A 20845-nucleotide genomic window follows, 5' to 3' on the forward strand; every position below is an offset into this window, starting at 1 on the left:
ATTATTTCAAATATAACATGAAGGAAATTTAAATAAATATACAATATTCTACTAGCTGAACCAACAAAATGACAGTGCAGACTTTTTTAGCAAATTTCTTTTATAAGTCTACTTCAGGATAGGAAATGTTCCCAAGAAATGTCTATTTCTGCCCACTGATTACTGAGGGCGCAGGGGGCTCAGAAGTATACATCTTTGTTGTAGAAATCTAGGCAAAGGCAATCCCCACTCTGTCGGACAACTGGGTGCCCCACAGGAATTATTTTTTCCTGAGTTTTCCCAGATGCTACTGGGCATGCTCTAAGATGAATTTGCATGGTGCTGAATGCTAGCCTTGATCTTGCAGAGCACAGAAGCATGTCTACCAGCCTCTGAGTAGTCCCATAATGGGTTAGTGGGACTTTTCTTCACGTGGACATTGAGTGGTTTCATTTCTTGCTGGGGTCCTTACTCCAGCTCAGCAAGGTGCAGGCTGCTTAGTCAACACCACCCAACTCTCCCAAAATTCTGTCTCCTATTTTCCTGCACAGACCTCCCGCTGCAGGAATCAACAAAATACAAGGACAGGTCCTAACTAACCAAATATTTAGTGATCGGTCCTGTTTTCTTGCTTTTTCTTATACTATTTGTGAATTATGTCAGTCAGTTCTTTCCTCCTCAGGACCATGTTCAAAGTGAACACCTGATTTATAATTCCTAATTAACTTTAGCACTTGAAAGGGTATTTTTAAAAATTAAATTATTTTCTGACTTACCACAGATGTACTTAACACAGTTACAGATATTTTCTGTGCTGTTCTGAAACTGTTCATCTATCTGAAGTTTCTGCCCCTATGTATATAAAAGCAGGAAAAAAAAAAAGTGAAACAACACAAGAAAGTGAAACAACAGTGTTTTCTTATGTGTATGACTTTTAAACACCTTTCCTTCGGTTTCTGAGAAGCACTATCTCTTGCCTCTAGAAACCTGTTTTGAATCCACTTTCATCACCCACAGGGGCATTTAATTTAGTAAAGATAACCGAACAGGAATTTTTTTTTACACCTGAAAACTAGGAATGGTTGTTGGTGTCAATCGTTTGTTTCTGTCATTTAGGACAGAAAAGACTAAGGGAGGCCAACAACAAAATGCAATGGCTTGCCTTTGTACAGAAATCTCCACGCAGGGTAGAGTGTAATCTTTCCTGGAATAACTTAATGGATATCAATAGTACCACCATAGCACAGATGTACTTTAATTTTTCCTTGTGTTGTTTATATGTATGCATATTAATATTTTTCTCCCAGTTTTCTGCAAGTCCTTTTTACTTATGCCCAAGTTTCTTCATCTACAAAATGAAAGTACTAACAACAACCTCACTTACAAAGCATTTTGAGCTTCTCTAAAAAGTGAGTACTATTTCCAATTCCTTCCTAAGACTCCAAATTATAATAATTATAAATTATTCCCATTGGAATATTATTTTCTGGACAAAATAATGACAAGCAAAACCAAAGTATACCCAGTACTGAGAACCTAACTCAGCAATGTTAATGAACACTTCTGTAACACAGAACAAGTCACAATGAAATACAGTTTAAAAGTTCTGCTTAGTCGGTGATCTGAGTGCATGACATGTTGACACATTCACTATAACAAATAACATTAACAAAACACTGATGCTCTAAAGCATTTAGTTCTGGCAATTTAACTATTATATTTTATTGTTTCATGCAGCTCCACTCTACAAGTACTTCGGGGCAGGATACAGTTGTAAAAATTCCAGAAATATCAATGTTATACAGCCATTTTATTCTGCATGATATTTACATTTAACTGACTTCTTAAAAAATGATATGATTTTGTAAAGCAATTTTTAAAATGAAGTCTTTTCATATTTCACTGATAAACCTACTAGTAAGATACTGATAGATGCATTTATTAAGAAATTAATAAAGTAATACTGCCAAAGAAGATGAATTTCATACCAGTTTGCACTGAGGTTTGGGGATCGTTTCACATGCACATTCTAAAACAAAATACAACAGAAACAATAAACCATTTACCATTTGCTTAAAACAGAGCATGAGAGAAAACAGAAATTCCAGATTTACAAGTCATCACTGAAGACGTTCTACTGGTGTTTTAAACATAGCTATCTGGGGAGTCCAGATTTCTATTCCACCCTGAAAACTCATACTAGTTTCTATGACCACTTTTAGTTATTACAACAATTTACAACACTGTATCAACTGCAGAACCCCTGAACACCTTAAAAAAATGGTGATCATTCTAGGCGCTAGCCTCCCAGCAGTGACAACTATGATTACAATCAATATAAAGCAATGGAGAATTGTGTTGAAGATGTATGATATCCTACCGTCTTTGTAAACTGGCAAATTCCTCATCTGTGAACCTAAACTTTTGTTTTTAAGCCATAAATAATATACGAAGTCTTACAAAATTTTCAAGATGATAAATCACCTGTTTGAACAGGCAAATTCTACAGTATGCTATCACCCTTGTGAAGCAGAAAAAACAAAATGGGCACTTTAAGAAATCTTGTACTGTTACATGATGTTTCTGTATAATTTGTCCACTGGCAGATCACAATGGTATAGCTGACTTAAAGCAGACTTAAACCCAAGAGGCCAAAGCTCTTGTCAGTGTCTTATTGTCTAAGGCAACTAAAATGAAAATCAGTCATTTTACCACATGTCCGAAAGGGGCAGCAGTTCTCTGGACTCCATACCTCCACCAAAGACATGCCTAGCATACATTTGAATTCAGGACAACGATGTATTTCGCAAACTAAAATCAAGGAACAGAAAGTCCAATAAACACAAGGTTGATGAACAGATATACGAATCAAGACACAGTAAACTACTTATTCACAATAAATACCTATAGAAAACATCTTACTTGAAAAGATTAATTAGTCAAAATTTAATCATTAGCCATCAGGTAATAGTAGCATAGAGTACAACTACTCTAAGCAAATATTTCAAACGGTTTTAAATCTCTAGAATTTGAGGCCAAAATTACTCTTTTGTCTCCATGATACAGATATTCAGATAATGCTTTAGGCACATCAAGTTTTTAAATGAAAGATTATTTGTTCAGGACTACAGATGATAGCTTGTTTATATGCACAAGTGGAGCTGTAACTCTAATCCGCCATTTTTGGCACTGAACATCCACACTACAAAATTTGATAAGTTCTCTATTACTTAAAACACCAAAATCAAGTCAAACTTACTACACTGGTATGTAGGGCAACACCTCTCAGTCGTATTGCCATCCACAATAAGAACTTCTCCTTCTTGACATTTTGGTATTCGATCTGAGCAAGCCCCACATGCTGGAGAAAACAATTATTTAAATCTAAAACATAGGAAGACATTTTACTACTGCCTAGGAAACATGCCCATAAAGATTGTCTCAGACACATATGGAGAACAGAGACACTCTGCATTCGTTCTTTAAAGTCCCTATTCAAGAGGCTCATTTTCAGTGCATCTTGCCTTTTCTTTGTCCCCTGCTATAAGAAATGAATACTTTGTGAGGCAGATAACAAACAACAGCATTTTCTCTCCCTTGCTGTTATGAATTTTTCTTTGCTAGATTTTCTCTCCTAATAAGTTAGCCTGTCGTTTTCCGGAATGCTCTTCTGCCCCAATTACAGGACCTCTGATCCCCAACGAAGGGCATCTCCCGTGATCCCGGTGTTATCCTCCCACTTGAACACACATGAAACCACAATAGGTACTCTTGGATACATACAGTGAAAAGACTCATTATACCAAAAAAGAGACAGAATCATGCTGTGCAGACAGCAAGATTACTGTAAATAACAGAAGTGTAATTCAAGCTTTCTATTAACGCTCAAATTTATGCACGTGGAAGAGCTAATCAAGATGACTTCGCCTTTGCTTCATAGATATCTATGTGCAAAAATAAGAATAAATTCAATAGGACCTTTTTAGCACATTATTGTCACACAGAAAACAGCTGTATGGTAACATTGGACCTCCTATACTGATGCCAAAAGTGCAATTTTATTGTTGAATGAAGTCATTAAAGGCCAAACCCCAAAATAACTGAACAAAGTTGCGTAATACTCTCATATGGGATATTTACCATTCAATAAGATGGGCCATAGATGATACAACAGGATATAGGGAACAAGAGCATATATAACTGGAGTCTTCTTTCAGATAAAATATTAATGCAGCCAGGCCACACACTGCATATGGACAGTCTCTCAAAAGCCCTCAAATCCCTTATCCATGGACTCCACCACCACTCCTCTACATGACCCAGGAATACTACTTATTTGCACACAAAGCTGTTTCGTGACTCTTGATGGTTTTTGCCATTTCTTAAGTTCTGTAAAATTAATACCCATTTTTTTTAAACCACTTTCAAAAATCTGACTATGTTGGGAGAGCTAAAGGAAGTACAAGGAGCCTTAATTGGCAAGATAATTGTTGACATCACTGCATATGCAGAAGCACATTTAGTCTCAATGAGCCAGGATACTGTACCACATATATAGGAAATGCAACAGGTACTCTCCACCCGAGAAGCAACTAGTGTTTGATCATCTTGACAGCTTGGCATCTGCTCCACTGGTTCACATTTTGCTGGATCACATTCTGAAAAAAGAACACATGTATCTCTTTATCCAAAGTATAGCATTCCCCCTTTGTTATGCTATAACCCTAAGAAATGGCCATGTAGAGCACAGAAATACTACAAGACACTTTAGAAAAACTTCTTCCTTGTGTCTCAAGAAAGTAAAGACATTCTTGTCTGATTGTTAACACAAGACACCATCATTATACCTGCTCAACTTGAGGCACAGACCAACCCTGAGCTTTTAGATGAAAGGGAATATTATAAATGGCCATACTAGCAGTGATGCCTACACGAACTACCTCTTTGCTTCTAAGTTGTTCTATTTAGTTTACTGAAAGTCTTTTACAGTGTGAACTTTTTTATCTTTTCAAAATAAACGTACCGCAAATGTAGTTGGGACAACAGGATTCTTCACTGTAGTAAGTGACCAGCTTTTCCAAGTCATTACACTCGGGGATCAGGGGTTCACAGAGGCTCTGATTACAAACTGTTACATAAAGGGAAAGAAAAAAACCAACTTCTAAACTATCTTATGCGTTTATAAATTGAGTAGAGCAGTGGCAAGCAGTATTTGCAGTTCAATACCCCAGATCTCCAAATGACAACATGCATATGAAAACCACAACAAACTAGCAAGAAAAAAAGCAATATTCACAAGTGCTTGGCATTTGCAACACTCTCCATGGAGGCAAAGTTAAACTACAGCTGCATCCCGGTGAGAATTTAAAAATAAAAATAAAAATAAAATTTCCTGTGGAAAACTCACTGCAACATGATCCCAGGTGGTCAAAATATGAAAACTGCTTGCAATTTCTTTTTGAAGATGGACGTTCTACGCTAAATAAGGATTTAATAAAGCTTTTATACGCTTTTTTGCTGCTCATGTTGTAAATTAGATAAACAATCATCTGATCTTGTTTTCCCTAGTAATTAGTTACATCATTTATTTTTATTTGGATATTAAAAATGAATCAGTAGGCTGTACAAATGAGATAAACACAATTCCTACCCCAACAAACAGAGCTATTTCAGTCCTTATAACCCTTATCCCCTCCTTCTGCCTCTCCCCCAAAACCTACTGGATATTGAGCCAAAAAGCACAAAGTTTATACAGTTTTCTACCTAATCTGTAAATTCCATTCCTTTCAAAAGTAGGATATGTAACAGGAAAACAAACCACGGAGAAAGGTTATCTGCATATTACAGTGGGCAGTATTCATAATCATTAAGGAATACTCACTACAGATCTTTTGAGGACAACATGTGTGATCATCAGGAACAAGCAAGGCCACTTCTGCAAATCGCTGACAGTCTAAATTATGGATATCTGAACAGTTGTGCTCCACTGGAATAATGGTCTCACTGTCAACACATTTTTGCATACAGCATCCACTCAAGGAAGTTTTCCAGATTTCACCTACTGCATGAGGTGCTCCTGAGCTGTCTGTACAAGCTAGATCAGACAACAGAAAACAGAAGTAATCCCTTTTTACTTCAAAATTTAGCCTCCACTTTCTTTCACAGGGGGTGTGGAACTACGAAGTTTAAAGACTCCCAAGTTTTAAAGGTATCACCTATTCCCATCACCCCCCAAAAAAGTGAAAGAGGAGACAGTCTGAGACTGAGTTTGCATGGAAAAGCAAGACAATACCCTCCAGAGGGTCAGGGCCTCCACTGAAAGCCTAGTCACTTAAAATCCTAATCCAATCCTTTATTTTCAAAGCAATGATCTAAAAAGAAGTTACTTTTGTATTCCACACACAGCAAAAACTATTATTAATTTACAGTGCTTTTGTAATCTGATTTCTAATAAACTGCATCCTTCAAGTTAGTGCTGTTAGTGTTAAGTATTGGTCCAAAATATGATGTGCTCAGGCAGAATTATAAAGAAAATAAATATCAATGCTATCAAAAAGAACATAAGACATATACATACATTATTCAAAATGTGTAATTAACTGTTTTTGCATGTCTTTTGAATCCTGTTTAGTATCAACAGGTTTGGACCCTTTGGCAAAGGGCTAGGTGAAAAGAAGGCCAAGATTGGATATTTTGATATTTGGATATTTGACTTTGGATATTAAAACACATAAACATAAGCAAAACCTGCCATTTTGAGGAGCATCCTCCAGCTGAGAGCAGGTGTCACAAGGACATTCCCTGCTAGCTCACCTGTACAGTTCATCTTTACTGACCACCTAGAGTCCTCAACTGAATGACATGTCCAGAACCTACACAACATCAGGCCAGAACTCAGCTTACTACTAATAACGCATCTGACCACCAACTTGCAGACAATAAAGAAGAAAATCACATCCACCATACCACATTTTTCTTCAGGAATACAGACAGCAGTGTGAGCTCGGTGAAGGATGGTCCCTGCAGCACAGACGCAGCCTTCTGTCAACACTGAGCAAGAGTCTGAGTCCAGAGAAGCAACCTCATTATTCTGACAACTATCTGCAACCTCACAGGCAGCTATACAAGCCCGATAGGAGAAGTTCTCAGAGCAGGGGAAGGCTAGGATGGAAATAAACAAATCACTCATGCTGCAGCTGTAATCACATGAGGCAATACCCAAGAGAAGACATTATGATCTTCTTGTTAACTTCCCATATCTGCCAATTCAGTAGGATATACCAACCAAAACCACCAGTACAGACCAGTTACCTTCTACATGACAAATTCAAACTAAAGGAAGTTGCAAGCACTTTTACCTGTCTTCTTCTTCTAGTAACATTTTCATCAGGTTTCGGTTTACATTTTGGCAGTAGAGATACCAGACCACACATCAGTGCTGACATAAAGGAATTTAAACTTAAAAACATTGCAAATACTACACAGATTAATAATACAGTGTTATGGATCATTCTGAATACTTTGCAGAGGTTAAAGAAAATGCAGTGATCACTAAAGCTTTTGTCAATTACAAAAATTTATATGTGAAGGCAAATTCAGCATTGTTTTATATGGAATAATAAAGAATGGGATAAACTCATTACTATATTGAACAGATATCCACATTAATTGCTCTCTTTTATGTGTGTCTTATTTTTAAGTCAATGAACACAGTTAAACTTAACATTCTTTACACTACTAATGTAAATTCATTGGCATGTTACAGGTGCATGCAAGAATAGACAAAAAACCCATATAATTTGGATTTAACTTTTCCTGTTGAAAAATTAACATGATCTTTCATTTTTTCAAAACAGTGATTAAAGCTGCATAAATATGGCAAACAGAAAATGACAAAAAATGCCAACAGTGTGGTTCTGTGAACTACCAAAATATATGATCCTCATCATGTAATGATACCTAAATCATACAGCAACACCACCTGGAGTCATGGTAATGAAACAAAGTCCAGTTCACAAAGGGGCTGTCTGCTCAAAAATGAAGAAGGTTCCAGGTTAGACTTGAAAAATGAACTGGGAGAGGAGGTTGATTTTATTCAGCTCTCAACTACTGAAAATGGCCACAATGCCCCACAGGAAAGTTCTGTTAGAGCCCTGTAAACAGAGGAACCCAGGCTTTTCATAATCAGCCCGCAGCACATTGACACTTAGTGACTACAAAATCCAGACGAGACTTTATGGTTCTTCCTTGCTAGACATGCACCACCAGAGGCCACTGTGGTATAAAAATAAAGTGATGTGTCCCTTCACCACGGATGGAATGCATAAGAATTTTTACAAAATATATCTGTAAATATACTTTTTAAACAGTGATTTCCTAGTAAAATCCATACAAACTAGAAGATTTTTTTTAAAAAAACCAAAATTGTCTGGTTTTAAGCTTTAGACTCTTAACACTCTTATTTGCAAGGCATTACAATGTACCTGCATGAGGCCTGTACACATGAACGCACCTTAAATCGCTTCAAAAAAGACATGACTTCTCTTATTTTCGAGGATCATGATTCATCAATAAGTCTTTCCTTTTTTCAAGCACTGAAACCACAGACCTCCCTATGTTATCACTGTTTATGGCTTTTCCTAGGTGATCACTGACAGCATAAAGAGATGCTGCAATCCAAATTTTCTATTTACGGACAACCACAGATCCCATTTGGCCTTACACTGTAGTATGTTGCTATGGGAGATGCCTTCAGCTAGGATACTCTAGCTCTCAAGTTTTGCTCCTCACTTCCCATCTAATGTCAAAGGTGTTTCCTCTTTCTAATCCTTTCTCCAGAGACACAGCTTTCTAGAGCAGCATCAAGCAGGCATTGCCAATTCAAAATACCACAGAACTTTCTGTGGCTTCCTCCTTTCTATAACCAACTCTGTTGTGTTTGGGTTTTATCAGTATAAAGTGGCTAAGAGAAACAAACACTACATTGAAAATGAGAAGATTATACTTCTACGGTTAAGTACATTGTAAGCCAGAGACAGATTTCTGAGCAAGGTTAATTTCTCCATCTGTGAAATAGCAACAGTGATCCTGATTCCTTTTGTACACTGCTTTGAATTGTATCGTAACAAATGCTTAATTTATTATCTCACTAATGACCTCCAAAGTATGTGAGGACTCAAAGAGCACTGGTATTTTCAATTTACAGTAACACTTATTATTAGGCAAATTTTGCCTCTGTGAGAATATCAGAGGTACAGATATATATACTTACGACAGTAATCAGAGCTCCTCCATTCTATACAAATATTAAATTTGTTGCACATTGCCACATAGGCAGCTAGTGAAATGCATGGATTTTGAATGTACTCAGTGTCTTGAGCCCACATATTGCAGAATAGCTCAGGTGGAACCTATTAAAGAAAGAATAAAAAATATTGCAACTTCATAGAGACCCTGCTAGGTAGGAAAAAGATTGACCTTTTAAAATATCAGCTACAAACAATGAAGCCAAAATTTCTTGATTCACAGTAAGCAAGAGGCCACCAGCCTTCATTGGTATACAAAGGCACTCTACTAGTATTTAAAAGTAAGGCTTCCTGAATGTTGAAAAAATATAAGACATCCTCATATTCCTCAGTTTCATCTCTTATAAGTGGCAAGGCAAGAGCTACTAGTTTTTCCAACAGAAGCCACAATTACTCATTGTTCCTTGTTCTTCCTCACCTCTATGTTTTTATCCATATTTGGCCCCTTCTTCATCGAATGCAACTACATGCAAAAGGTGAAATGGCAAATGTACTCATATGAACACAAATACATACTTTATTTGCACACTGAGTTTGTTAGTTGCTTCAGGTTTGTATTAAATGGTCTGTTCTACCCTCTCATCTCTCTAAGCTGGAATTCCTGTCTCTAGAGCCTTTGAGAATGCAGGCTCTCAGGTTACCTATTGCATTTGGAACTTATTAAATTACTGAACTCTTAAGGATTAATTAAATCCTAAAACTATTTTATTTTTCTTTGCTCTACATGATGTTGATACAGTTGAATTAGCTGGGAATAATTTATAAATTAGATGACATTTTCAAAACTAACAGAGATACATCATGAACTCTGAAAGAGTTACTTATTGCAACTCTCCTATCAAGCTGCCAGACTCTTCAATTGTTTTTACCTTGCAACTCAGATAACAAAAAGTATATATCACCTTCCACAGATGTGGTTACATTTAGTTTCACATTAATCAAATTATCGGTTACACAAAACTATATCAGAACTGCATCTCTCTCAAAATGTAAGCTTCCAAAATAGTTAACATACATAAGGGTGACAGCTGCTGAAGGTCTGGTTCAACACCAGTCTTAAGCACTCTGAGCAGTCCGTGATTGAGCAATTAGTTTCCTGATGCCTGTCTTCTCCAACATACTTCAATGTGCCTGGCACTTGCCAGCTGTCTATAAAAGTCAATGGAGGATCACTTTTGCTTAAAACTGTCCTGTTGGGTAGCATCAGGTCATTTTCCAAGCTTCTATCACAAAAACCTGTGTAGTACCATAAAACAAACGAACAAACAAAAACAAAACCAAAGCAGTTTAACACCACATGGTTCATGCTGAAGTAAGTTTGAAGTGGCATAGTCAAGTAATTAAATAGCTTTAAAAAATCTTATATGACATGACAGTATCATAACTCACAACAGATACCGAAAGTCTCTAATAGATCAAAATACACAGACAAATTAAGCAAAGCAAAAGATACATCCATGAATTAAGATGGGTGAAAGGAAATCTATCGGATATCAAAGATCTGTTCAGAGATACCAGCACATAGGCTTCATCACTCAGTTGCACAAGCACCAAAAATGTATTTTAAAAAAGGTTACAAAGCACCTCCATGTATAGCAACAAATGAAAACTGAAAATGTTATCAGAAAAAGGAACTCCCATAAAAGATGCTTATCAGATACTGCACTTCAGAAATACTGTACTATTCTACTCATGCTTCTGAGAAATCTTAAGTATCTATTGGCTTAAACTGCACCAGAAAAGTGCAGCTTTTGGCAGTTCTAGGTATACTTGTATTACCTCTCAATGGGGAAAAAAAAAAAAAAATCCAACTTTTCTGCATTCAGTTCTCAGAAGGCAGCATCACATTTCGTTTCTGTTTAAACCAGCGCAGTTAGCATTTTGAAACAATTCAGAGCTAAGGAAGCAATGTCACACATACAGAGTAACTTTGGCTGACACACAACATTCACGTACTGTAGTAGTCTCCTCTGGAAGGTCCTTCAAGAGCCAGCACGTACAAAATAGCAGAATGATGGATTGGCCTCCCGTTCTTTCTTCCTCATCACAATTTCCAAGACTTCTGTATCAGACTTCTACAATGTTTTCTTCAGATGTCTCCACAAACTTGCATGACAATTCTAAATTCTTATCTGCCCAAAAACTATTTGTAGATTTAACCATTTTCTAGAGAGCTGGTCTATTTTACCATTGTTCACCAATTCTTGGCAACAAGAGCAAGTCATTGACACCCAGTGATACAGCAACAGGCATTCAGACAGTAGAACAGCTTTTGAAGCTGTAATCATTATCTGACAAAAAAGGTTTCTAGTAGAACTTTTTGAGGTTGTGATTGTATGCAAAACAAATAGGAAGTACTTGATGGTTGTGAGAGACTTCAAAGGATTGCTATCATGTCTGGGATATCTTTTTCCACTACTTCTCTTACACATTGACAAGGAGATTTAACACAGCAAAACTAAGGCTTCACAGGATCTGGTTGCAGCTAAAACTGACATGCTTGCACTCTCTTTCACCAGTTTTTCTACAGAGATGTCCATGCTCCATCCATTCCTCATCTCCCACACCAGCTCTTCAACAGTTGCCATGTTTGCCACATCCCTTCCCTGTCAAAGATAGTGCTGCCTCTGACACAGATCCTTCCAAAAGGATGCTTGTGCTGCAAAACTCCGCTAGTGCCTTCCGTTTTATAATTTCCATGAAGGTGAGAAATTAAGATCTACCAATACTGCAGTTCAGCCAAAAGACACCTGAGAAAGCTCAAATACGAGAAGCAGACTAACACAGTACGGACAGAAGATCAGGGTAGACCAATTTACCCTGTAAGATGCAGTACAACCAGCTGATTTAAAGCAGGCTCTGGTAAATCACACCACACTGCCCTGTGCAGGCAGATTTACCCAGAGAATCCCACTCAGAGATGAATACCAGAAAAATAAAGCACATTTTCTGAAGAAGTTGTACGTGGAACACCATCCACAGAAAAGTGTTGTCATCTAGTTAAAGTGCCTTGCAAACCAGGAATGTAATGTACCCAGTTCTCCCTGTTGCAATAATCAAACAGGGGAAGACAAAAGAGACTTTCAGGATAACTTGAATCAGGGTTACTGAAAAATAGAGTCTTGACTTTCTTGTTTCTGTCCATCTAATTACAATAACAATTAGTCAGAGCAAGAAAACATTGAAAACAAAAGTTAAGGCAAATTACAGATAATGATCCAATTTCAAAATGGCAGTAAATTCAAACGGTCTTCCTTTGCGAGAAGCACATTACTCTCTGCAGGACTTGGAACTGGTCTGAGCTATCTCTGGTATTTGATACTGAGCTACAGGCATTTGCCCTTTCTGAAACTGGAAAGATATCCACTGTAATCACATGAACTCTGTAACCCTGGTTTCCAGCTCCAGTTCACAGCAGATAAATTTACAGATTCAGGTGTCACAGTAGGGATTCACATCAACAAATACATGCTTGCAAAAGCTACAGCATCAGCAGCTTATTCAAGGTTATGCTTTTAGAAAGAAACTATGTGAAACTATTGAGCAAACCTAACAGAGTGCAACATTATGGATATTTAACCCATTACTATTAAGAAAGTCCCTCTGAACTGTTTCTTCCCACAGATAAGTTAAGATTAGTTCTCTCAAGTTAACATTTCCTGTGAATTCTGACCTTTAGAAACTGAATATAGCACATATTGCTTCCTATCAGATGGATATCAAACACTAAATATGTAAATGACCTTATTTGACATTACGAATTTATGCCTGACTTACTTGGGCTGGGTTACAGCAATCATGCCTGTGATTCAAAGGCATTACAGTCAAGAGCAACACCACAGGTAAAATGTGATTACACAGATATGTATCAAACGTAATTTCAACAATTTACAAAATTAACTTAATTTTAATACTACTTTAAACTTCACAAAGATTTGCAATAACTCTTTTGGGCCAGATCCTGTAAAAGATAACTTTTATAGTTAGGAAAACGTGCCTCCCTAGCAAAGTATCTGAATGCCTTTATTTGCTGCATCACTGCATACTTACCACATAATCCCAAAGCTCTTGGTTCTCTGGTACTATTAAATTCAATAATCATCACACCTGTGTTGTGAAACCACTGAATTCTGATTTTTGTTGGGGTCTCAACTGCATACTTGAAGCCCGAATCCTCGACTTTGTATCCATATTTTCTAACAGTAGGCCAAGCAAATCTTGAATTTACTGTTATCTGAAATACACACAGAAAAGACGTTAAACATCAGGTGCCAGGTGCTGTAGGTAGAAGAAGTAAGGCCAGATTCTTGACAGCTTAGGCATCTAACTCATAACTAATTTCAGAAGAAGTCAGGCTCACCTGCACAAAGATAATATAGGTACCACAGCAACTAACAGTTTATGTGACTTGCTCTGCAGCTTCATTAACCTCATTAACTGTTTGGCTCTTTCAACTTAAAAGCCATTTACTAAATTACAAAGTTGGAACAATTAATTATATTACCTATTGTGTCATACTCTAATCGTCACTACCCACGTGAGGTGGCAGTTGATTACAGAAGATGCTATCTAAAAGGCAAATAAAAACTAACCCTTAAAATACTTACTTTTCTACTTAAACGATTGATAATAATTTGGTTTGATACATAGGTTAAATTCAACATTGCCAGGCACAAAGAAGTTGAATTTGAGTTACTCTGTGGAGAAAGCAAAAATGCATCAGCCCTTGTCATGATGTCCAAAATCTTTATACATTAGCTGCTTATTGGTTTCGAGTACTGAGACATTAAGGATTTTGGTGGTTATATTTTTAAGAGGAGAAAACTGCTGCTGATTGTTGTTTCAAGTCTGGACTGACTACAAAGTTCATGTAAGTAGCATTCTTGCAAAATCAACAAACAAAATACTATGGTCCCATTGTGTTCAGCAACTGTATTGTATCACCCAAAATTACAATAGAAATCAAAGTTTTGAGGAAAAAAAAATATAGCAGACTAGCTGTTTGGACACCAAAAACATTAGATACATATCTGAAGGTGAGCAAGAGTGAGACTGGGAATGATGAATCTATACGATATATGAACAATACAAAAGTAATGGATCAGAATGGATACATCCATACTGTGCTGAACAAAACAGAAAGCACTGAATACAACAGAAAAACAAATCTGAAAGTCATAAACAGATTTCCTTTTTCATATCAATCATAGTGAGCTTCTGGAATTAACTTCCATAAGGTACTACTTAGGACAAAACTTTGTGATGGACATTTACATGGACATCAAAATTTACCTTGCTTTCATAGAAGAGACCGGGTTTAAAGTATTTTCTAAAGGTCCACAAGAAATTAACTCTTCATGACATATAGCAAATCTACACTACCCATTAGGCAGGATACCCATTCGGGTTTCTCTTTTCCCTCTCTGAAACAATAAGTATTTGCCCCTATCAGAGACCTGGAAAGCACAGGATGGTCTAATTTAGTCTGACCATCCTACAGTCTTCTATGGCTCTGAAGACTAGGCAAATATATTGGAAGGAACTATGCACATACAGTCAGGTGATAAAATGCTGTACAGTTCATTACTGTTGTCAAGTAGAAGTACAACTCATAGATATTGCACAGAAGTGATTAACCACAACTATGTAGAATTACTATGCCCTTCCTTCCAAGAGAAACCTTATTAGCAGTACTGAACACCATCTGTTAGCTGATAAATGTTAAGTTACCATTTTACAGTCAAGGACATGGATGCTTATAGTTTCATCTCGAGTTTGACTAACAATGTAGGATGCTTCTTTGAATAAAGCCAAATGATTTCCATCATAGGTTACAATGCTCAGATCAGAGAAGATTGTGCAACGACCTAAGAAAAATAAAAATAAATGTGAGTTTTCTAAACTTACTTTAGAATCTCTGTAAATATTACAAAATCTGAAGATAAACCAATAAATTTCATAAGACTAACCAGATTACTAGAGTTTCACATATGCACACATTTTCAGGTATATTTGATACTGTTGCATCTCTGTAAATGGACAGCAGAGTCAAATCCTGCATATTTCAGTGGGACAACATGCAGGCCTCTGCAATCAGTCATTTTCTTACACTTCTTGCCAGTAAAGGTTTGTAATTTTCACAAACCCCAAACTAGCAAAACCATGAATGACAGTGGATCATGCCAGATCCTTAGAGCCTCTCTAGTCTTGTTCCTAAGGCAGGAGCTCACATAGAAAGTTTCCTTTTTCCCAGTTTTATTGCTAAAGCTTTTGTGTTTCAAAAGTCTTGGAGTTCTACTTTTAGTTATCTCAAACTCTAGAGCATAAGAAGAAATCTGCATTGCTTATCTCCGCATCCTTTCTTTGCTATTATGGATTAAATTGAATTTTCTTTAAGGTTGGGATTCTTCTGGCCCAATTCTAAGTAACCGATGGGAGTGACTACAGTATAGCTGTACTTCCAGAGTCCCCAGACTGTTAACAGAGTCTATGAAATCTTCTCATCCTGAAGCAGATATAAGATGAACCAAAAAATCCACTGACTATTTTGACTAGGTGTCCTCTGATGAGGCAGAAAAAAAGACAGGTGTAAGTCAAACCCAGACATCTCCACTGCAGATACCTAAAGCTGGGTAAGAGGAATATCCTACAATAAAGAAGCATTTTGATTTCTTATCCCTGGATGTAGAAGTAGAATTATAAATTGCATTGGACAATGAGTAACTCATACAATATGCATCTTCTATTCCTATGCCATGGTACAGAAGTGTCAGTTCTTAGCCTTACATACACATTAAATTGTTACCTGAGTACTTCAAAAGCACTGCATAATTAAAACTTACATGCACATTCCCACTTTGGGCAACATTTGTCACCATTCACTTGAGCAGCAAATCCTAAAACTCCACAGCTGTGTTGAGTTGCATTGTATGGGCAGTTCTGTGACTTATTAACTTGGATCAGTTGTCCATTCAAGCAAATGTGTTTTATGCACTCATTCTCTGTGATTGGCTAGAGCATATTTAACAAAAGACATAAGTTACCATTCTTACCAAGTTAGTATCACAATATTGTAGAGTATTTGCTCAAAAAAGGGGCTGTTACTCTTCAGGTACAGAATACTTATGAACCCTTGTGAAACTGATGGAAGCTACAAGTGAAGAGCACCTTTGAAAACATGACCATCCTGAGGACAGTTTACAACAGCTGTCCTGTTCTAAAGCAGAGAACAGCATTATGGAATTTTTAACTTTACATTAAAAATAATTGAGAAGGAAAAGTATGGAAAGGCACAAGTATGAATAATAACGAGGACTTCTGGAAAACATACTTTAAGGGGGCAACATAATAAAAAACTGCCATATTTTGCCAAAAAAAAAAAAAAAAAAAATCTTGTAACAGTCATGCTTAAAAACTGAAGCCCAAACCAGTGTTTTAAAGCCCTAATGAAAACCATTATGTCAAATGAAATAATCCACAGTTACAGATAAAACTGAGAAAATAATAGGGCTCCCTGTTTGGCAAAGATGTTTTAAATCCTAGAGATCAAAGTATGGCTCACACTTTTTTTATCAGTGTGTAAAAGTAACCAAAAAATATTCAAAACTAAACGGACAAATATTTAGAGTTACTCACTGTACAAGTCTGAAGAGTTGCTGTTTCTCTGGGCAGCATAAGAGCTGATGCTGTGACTCCTGACATGGTTTCAGCTGTTGCCAGTCCATCAGAAAATGCTGCAGTCAAGCCATAAAGTGGTTTGGTAGATAAATAGGCAAATGAAGAAACTGATGGAGCTGCTGTGTCATTTGAATGGTCAGGAACCATTAACAGTGAAGTTTGCACCTCAGATGGTATTTCATGTTTTGAAGTCTGAGTAGTACTGACCAATGATGCAGCTACAGAAGAGAAAGGTTTTGGTTCAGAGGATGAACGTACGGTGGACAGTACTGATACACTTAGGTTAGAAGGAACTGCAGTTGTGTTTGTGAAATATGGAGAGTACAATGTCTGAGGTGTTCTGGGGGTAACAGGAGCACCCTGAGTATGGACAGCTTGGACTTCTGCTAATTCTGGCTCTTCAGATTTTACTGTATCAAGGGACATGGCTCCTTTTGCTTCTGAAGTTACAGAAAAATAGGTGGGCTTCACAGAGCTTGTGATGGATTGTGTTACTGCTTCTGCTTTTTCTGAAGTTAACGTTGTACTTGCTAGGAACGTGGAACTGTAGGCAGTGGTTGAAAGTGTGACTTGCTTGGGCAACACCACCGTTTTCTCTGTACCAGTTCTGCCCGCTGATGTGAATGGCCCACTCCCCATCACAACGGGAATTTCTGTTGTTTCTGGTAACAAAACTGATGAAGAGGTTGACTTAGTTTCTGGTGAAGCTGTAGTTGTTTCAAGAGTTTGACTTGAATAAAGTGATTCAGTAAATGAGGACTGCCATGTGAATTTTAGACCAGTACCTGCCTTTTGTGTGGAAAATGAAGGAAATGCTTCTTTTTTAACTGTTCCTAATGCAGAGGAAGCTGCAAGCACTTCTGGTGAGGAAGGGTGAATCCTGGTGCCAGAAATCAAGTCAGCCACTGTTCTAGTTGGGACTGTAGACTGTAAAACAGAAGAAGTTCTTGACACATATGGCTGCATGACTGAATCAGTTAGATGCAACTCTTTTGCAGTTGGCAAAATAACTTGTGTAGGACCTACTGAGGTAGGTAATATACTTGAATGAATGCCTTCAGGTAGTGAGGAAGTCAATTTTACCATAGATTCAGATGTGCTAAAAACATGTTGTGGCTGACCAGTGGATTTTCTCAGAGTTTCTGCAGGATACTGGTAAATTGGGGTACTGCTTTGGCTTGTCAACAAAGGTGCAGGAGTCTGGTGACCAAGTTTTACAGTTGTCTGAGAAGAAAAACGTGGTATAGCCATGCTCTTTGTAATCTGTACTGAAAGTTTATCTCCTGAAGACGTCTGTCGAGAGAAGGGGCCTACTGAAGATGGAAGAAAGGATGGCTGAGCAGTAACGGCTGTAAGTTTTATGGTATCTGTTATACTTTGGACTGTAGATTTCAATGCTGTAGAAACTATTTTAGTTTCTACAGGATATTTTGGTGCAGTTGTTACTTCTGGTATCATTTGTGTTAAAGAAGATAAAGAAACTAATTTATCTGCTATATACTGCGACGTGGAGAAAGTGTAGGAAGACTTTGTTATTGGAAGTGCAACAGAAGGGGACAGAGTTGATTTGTCTTTGGCTGTCACTACTTTTTTTGTTGTTGTGAGCTGACTGCTGATTTCAGAGGATGGGGAAAATGTGGCATAAGTGATATTTAAAATGGCTTTGCCCGGTGATTTGTCATGTGATACCACTGTTACTGGACTTGATTGTTCTGTTATAGTGGATAAAGTAGAGAAAGTCGAGACAGAAGTCTTTTCTGTTGGTAACGTGGATTTTGCTAGAGTTGCTCTTGGATATAAAGAGATCATTTCATGGGATGTATGCACAGGACTGAGAGCTGTCAGTGATGCTTCTTTTCCATATGAGGGTAGTGAAGGAAGAGAAATGTCCGAAGAGATAAGAGAACTTGATGGTGAAGGGGTGAAAGCAGATGGTTTTCTAGTAGAGATGCTACTACTTCTTTCTGCTTGTGTTTTATCAGGCTGTGTTGTCAACAATGTCGTTTCAGTTGTGCTAGAGAGACTAAGTGGAGATCCAGTGATGGAGGTTCTTTGAGCTGACTCTCTTTCTGTAGCTACGAAAGGAACTGTGGTGGTTTCTTTTGATGAAATAGAGGTTTGCATTGCTGATGTAGTAACAGTACCCGAATATCCTGAACTGCTGGTCTTCACCATACTTGGCGCCAGGGTTGACTTGATTTCAGTAGACATTTTTCCAGAAAACAAAGTTGACTTCATTGATAATTCAAAAGGAGATGTCATTTTGGATGTTACCTCAACAGACAAAGGTGTCACTCTGGTAGTCTCAGCCACAACAGGATATTTAGTGTATAATGTAGTCAGGAACTCTGTTGTATTTAGAACTATGTATGAGGGATATCCTGTAGTTGAAACAGTTTTAAATGTTTTTTTTAATTCACCTGAAGCTGGAGAAGCAGGAGTAGGAACAGACACTGAAGGTCTTTTTGTAGAAAGAGTGACAGATTTTTCAGTTGTAGAGCTAGGATGTACTGAATATGGAGGGAAATAGGAACTTGATGTATGCTCCACATGAGATGTTGGTTTAGGAGTTTCCTTTTTATGAGCTGTAAATGATAACAAAGTTGTTTCTGATAATCTCTCTTGAGTTTGCAGAGTTGTCTTTGGAGCTAGAGTTGTAGTGGAAGTTACCTCTGCAGTACCAGTACGGTGTTGAACCATTTCAACAGGAGGTTCTGTAATTGCCTTTCCTAATGAAATAGGTGGTGTGGATGTTGGTGAAAACGTAGTCTTCATGCTTTGTTTAGTTAAAACTGCTGCTTCTGTTGTTGCTGAAGACACTGGTTTTAATAAAGTAGTGACCACAGGAGAAAATGATGCTAATGTAACATTAGCTACTGTGGTAAAAGACTGCTCTACACTTATTTTTGACCCTTCTGAAGTTCCTGTTAGGTTTACTGGTGGCATAGATGAAGGCATGCCCTGACGGGGTGATGTGGAAAACTGGGGCAGATACACAGTAGTCTTTTCTGTTATTGATTCAAATAAACTGGGTGTAAATGATGTAAGTCCTCCTGGTTTTGCCTGTGCTTCTTTCATGGGAAGTGTTCTTGTAGTTATTTCTGGTATTTCCATTATTTTAGTTTTGACTGGAAATTCTGTTGTTCCAAGTGGTGTCCCAGTAAAAATAAAAGTAGAAATTGGTCTACTCTCTGATTCTGTGCTTGTAGTCACTGCATGTGTAGCAGTTACTGTCTGAGGTTCTGTAGCCCTCAGTAGTTTAGTGGAACCACTACTGATCAGTTGTGTCTTTGTGGAAGTTTCTGAACTGACAGTAGACGGAAACAATGGAGAAATGTCAGCAGGAGAAGACAAGCTTACATTAGATTGTGTTGTCCCAGACATTGCTGTAGTGCTCCTCCCAGATGTCATTTCTGTTGACTGTGTGGAAATGTTTGATGATAAAGTTATGGTTGGAAGTGTTGTAATAGATGTGAGAGCTGAAAATTCAGTTTTCCCTGTAGTTGCAGTGAATGGCAATTTTGAAGTAAGTGCTGTTTCCACATCCTTCACTTCAGGTACAGGAAATGATGATACTGCTTCACTGATCACTGCCAAACTTGTACTTGATGTCATTTGTGAAACTGTTGGTGTGTGAATGCGGGGTGGCAGAGGTGGACTATCATCTGCAGGTTCAATGCCTGAAATGGACACAAGAGTAGTCTGAAATCTATGAATAACTATAGTCAGGAAGGTAGCAGAACTAGAAAGAAGTTATGTTAACTCACATAACCCTGATCTTTTCAATTGCTTTTAAACTTCTAAAATTCTTCGACAAATTACAAAAATAAATTCATTAAATCATTTGCTGTACATCTGATGTTACTGAAATGTTTTATGAAGAA

At 37.4% G+C, this 20845-nt stretch overlaps 1 protein-coding gene across 1 annotated transcript in view; it reads right to left on the minus strand.

Annotated features, from left to right (window-relative positions):
• OTOG (otogelin) overlaps positions 1-20845 on the minus strand; it is a gene marked incomplete at both ends in the record, with an annotated part of 105645 nt that overhangs the window by 9643 nt on the left and 75157 nt on the right. Inside the window, 15 exons of the mRNA XM_080345280.1 lie at positions 756-831; positions 1968-2008; positions 2692-2790; positions 3239-3340; positions 4527-4637; positions 5003-5107; positions 5861-6073; positions 6946-7140; positions 9251-9389; positions 10300-10520; positions 13335-13518; positions 13892-13981; positions 15015-15151; positions 16127-16295; positions 16920-20641. Of these exons, the coding sequence (XP_080201406.1) occupies positions 756-831; positions 1968-2008; positions 2692-2790; positions 3239-3340; positions 4527-4637; positions 5003-5107; positions 5861-6073; positions 6946-7140; positions 9251-9389; positions 10300-10520; positions 13335-13518; positions 13892-13981; positions 15015-15151; positions 16127-16295; positions 16920-20641 (5604 nt within the window). The remainder of the gene's footprint in view (positions 1-755; positions 832-1967; positions 2009-2691; positions 2791-3238; positions 3341-4526; positions 4638-5002; positions 5108-5860; positions 6074-6945; positions 7141-9250; positions 9390-10299; positions 10521-13334; positions 13519-13891; positions 13982-15014; positions 15152-16126; positions 16296-16919; positions 20642-20845) is intronic.

Source organism: Nesoenas mayeri, assembly GCF_963082525.1.
Source record: "Nesoenas mayeri genome assembly, chromosome: 5".
Lineage (NCBI taxonomy): Eukaryota > Metazoa > Chordata > Aves > Columbiformes > Columbidae > Nesoenas > Nesoenas mayeri.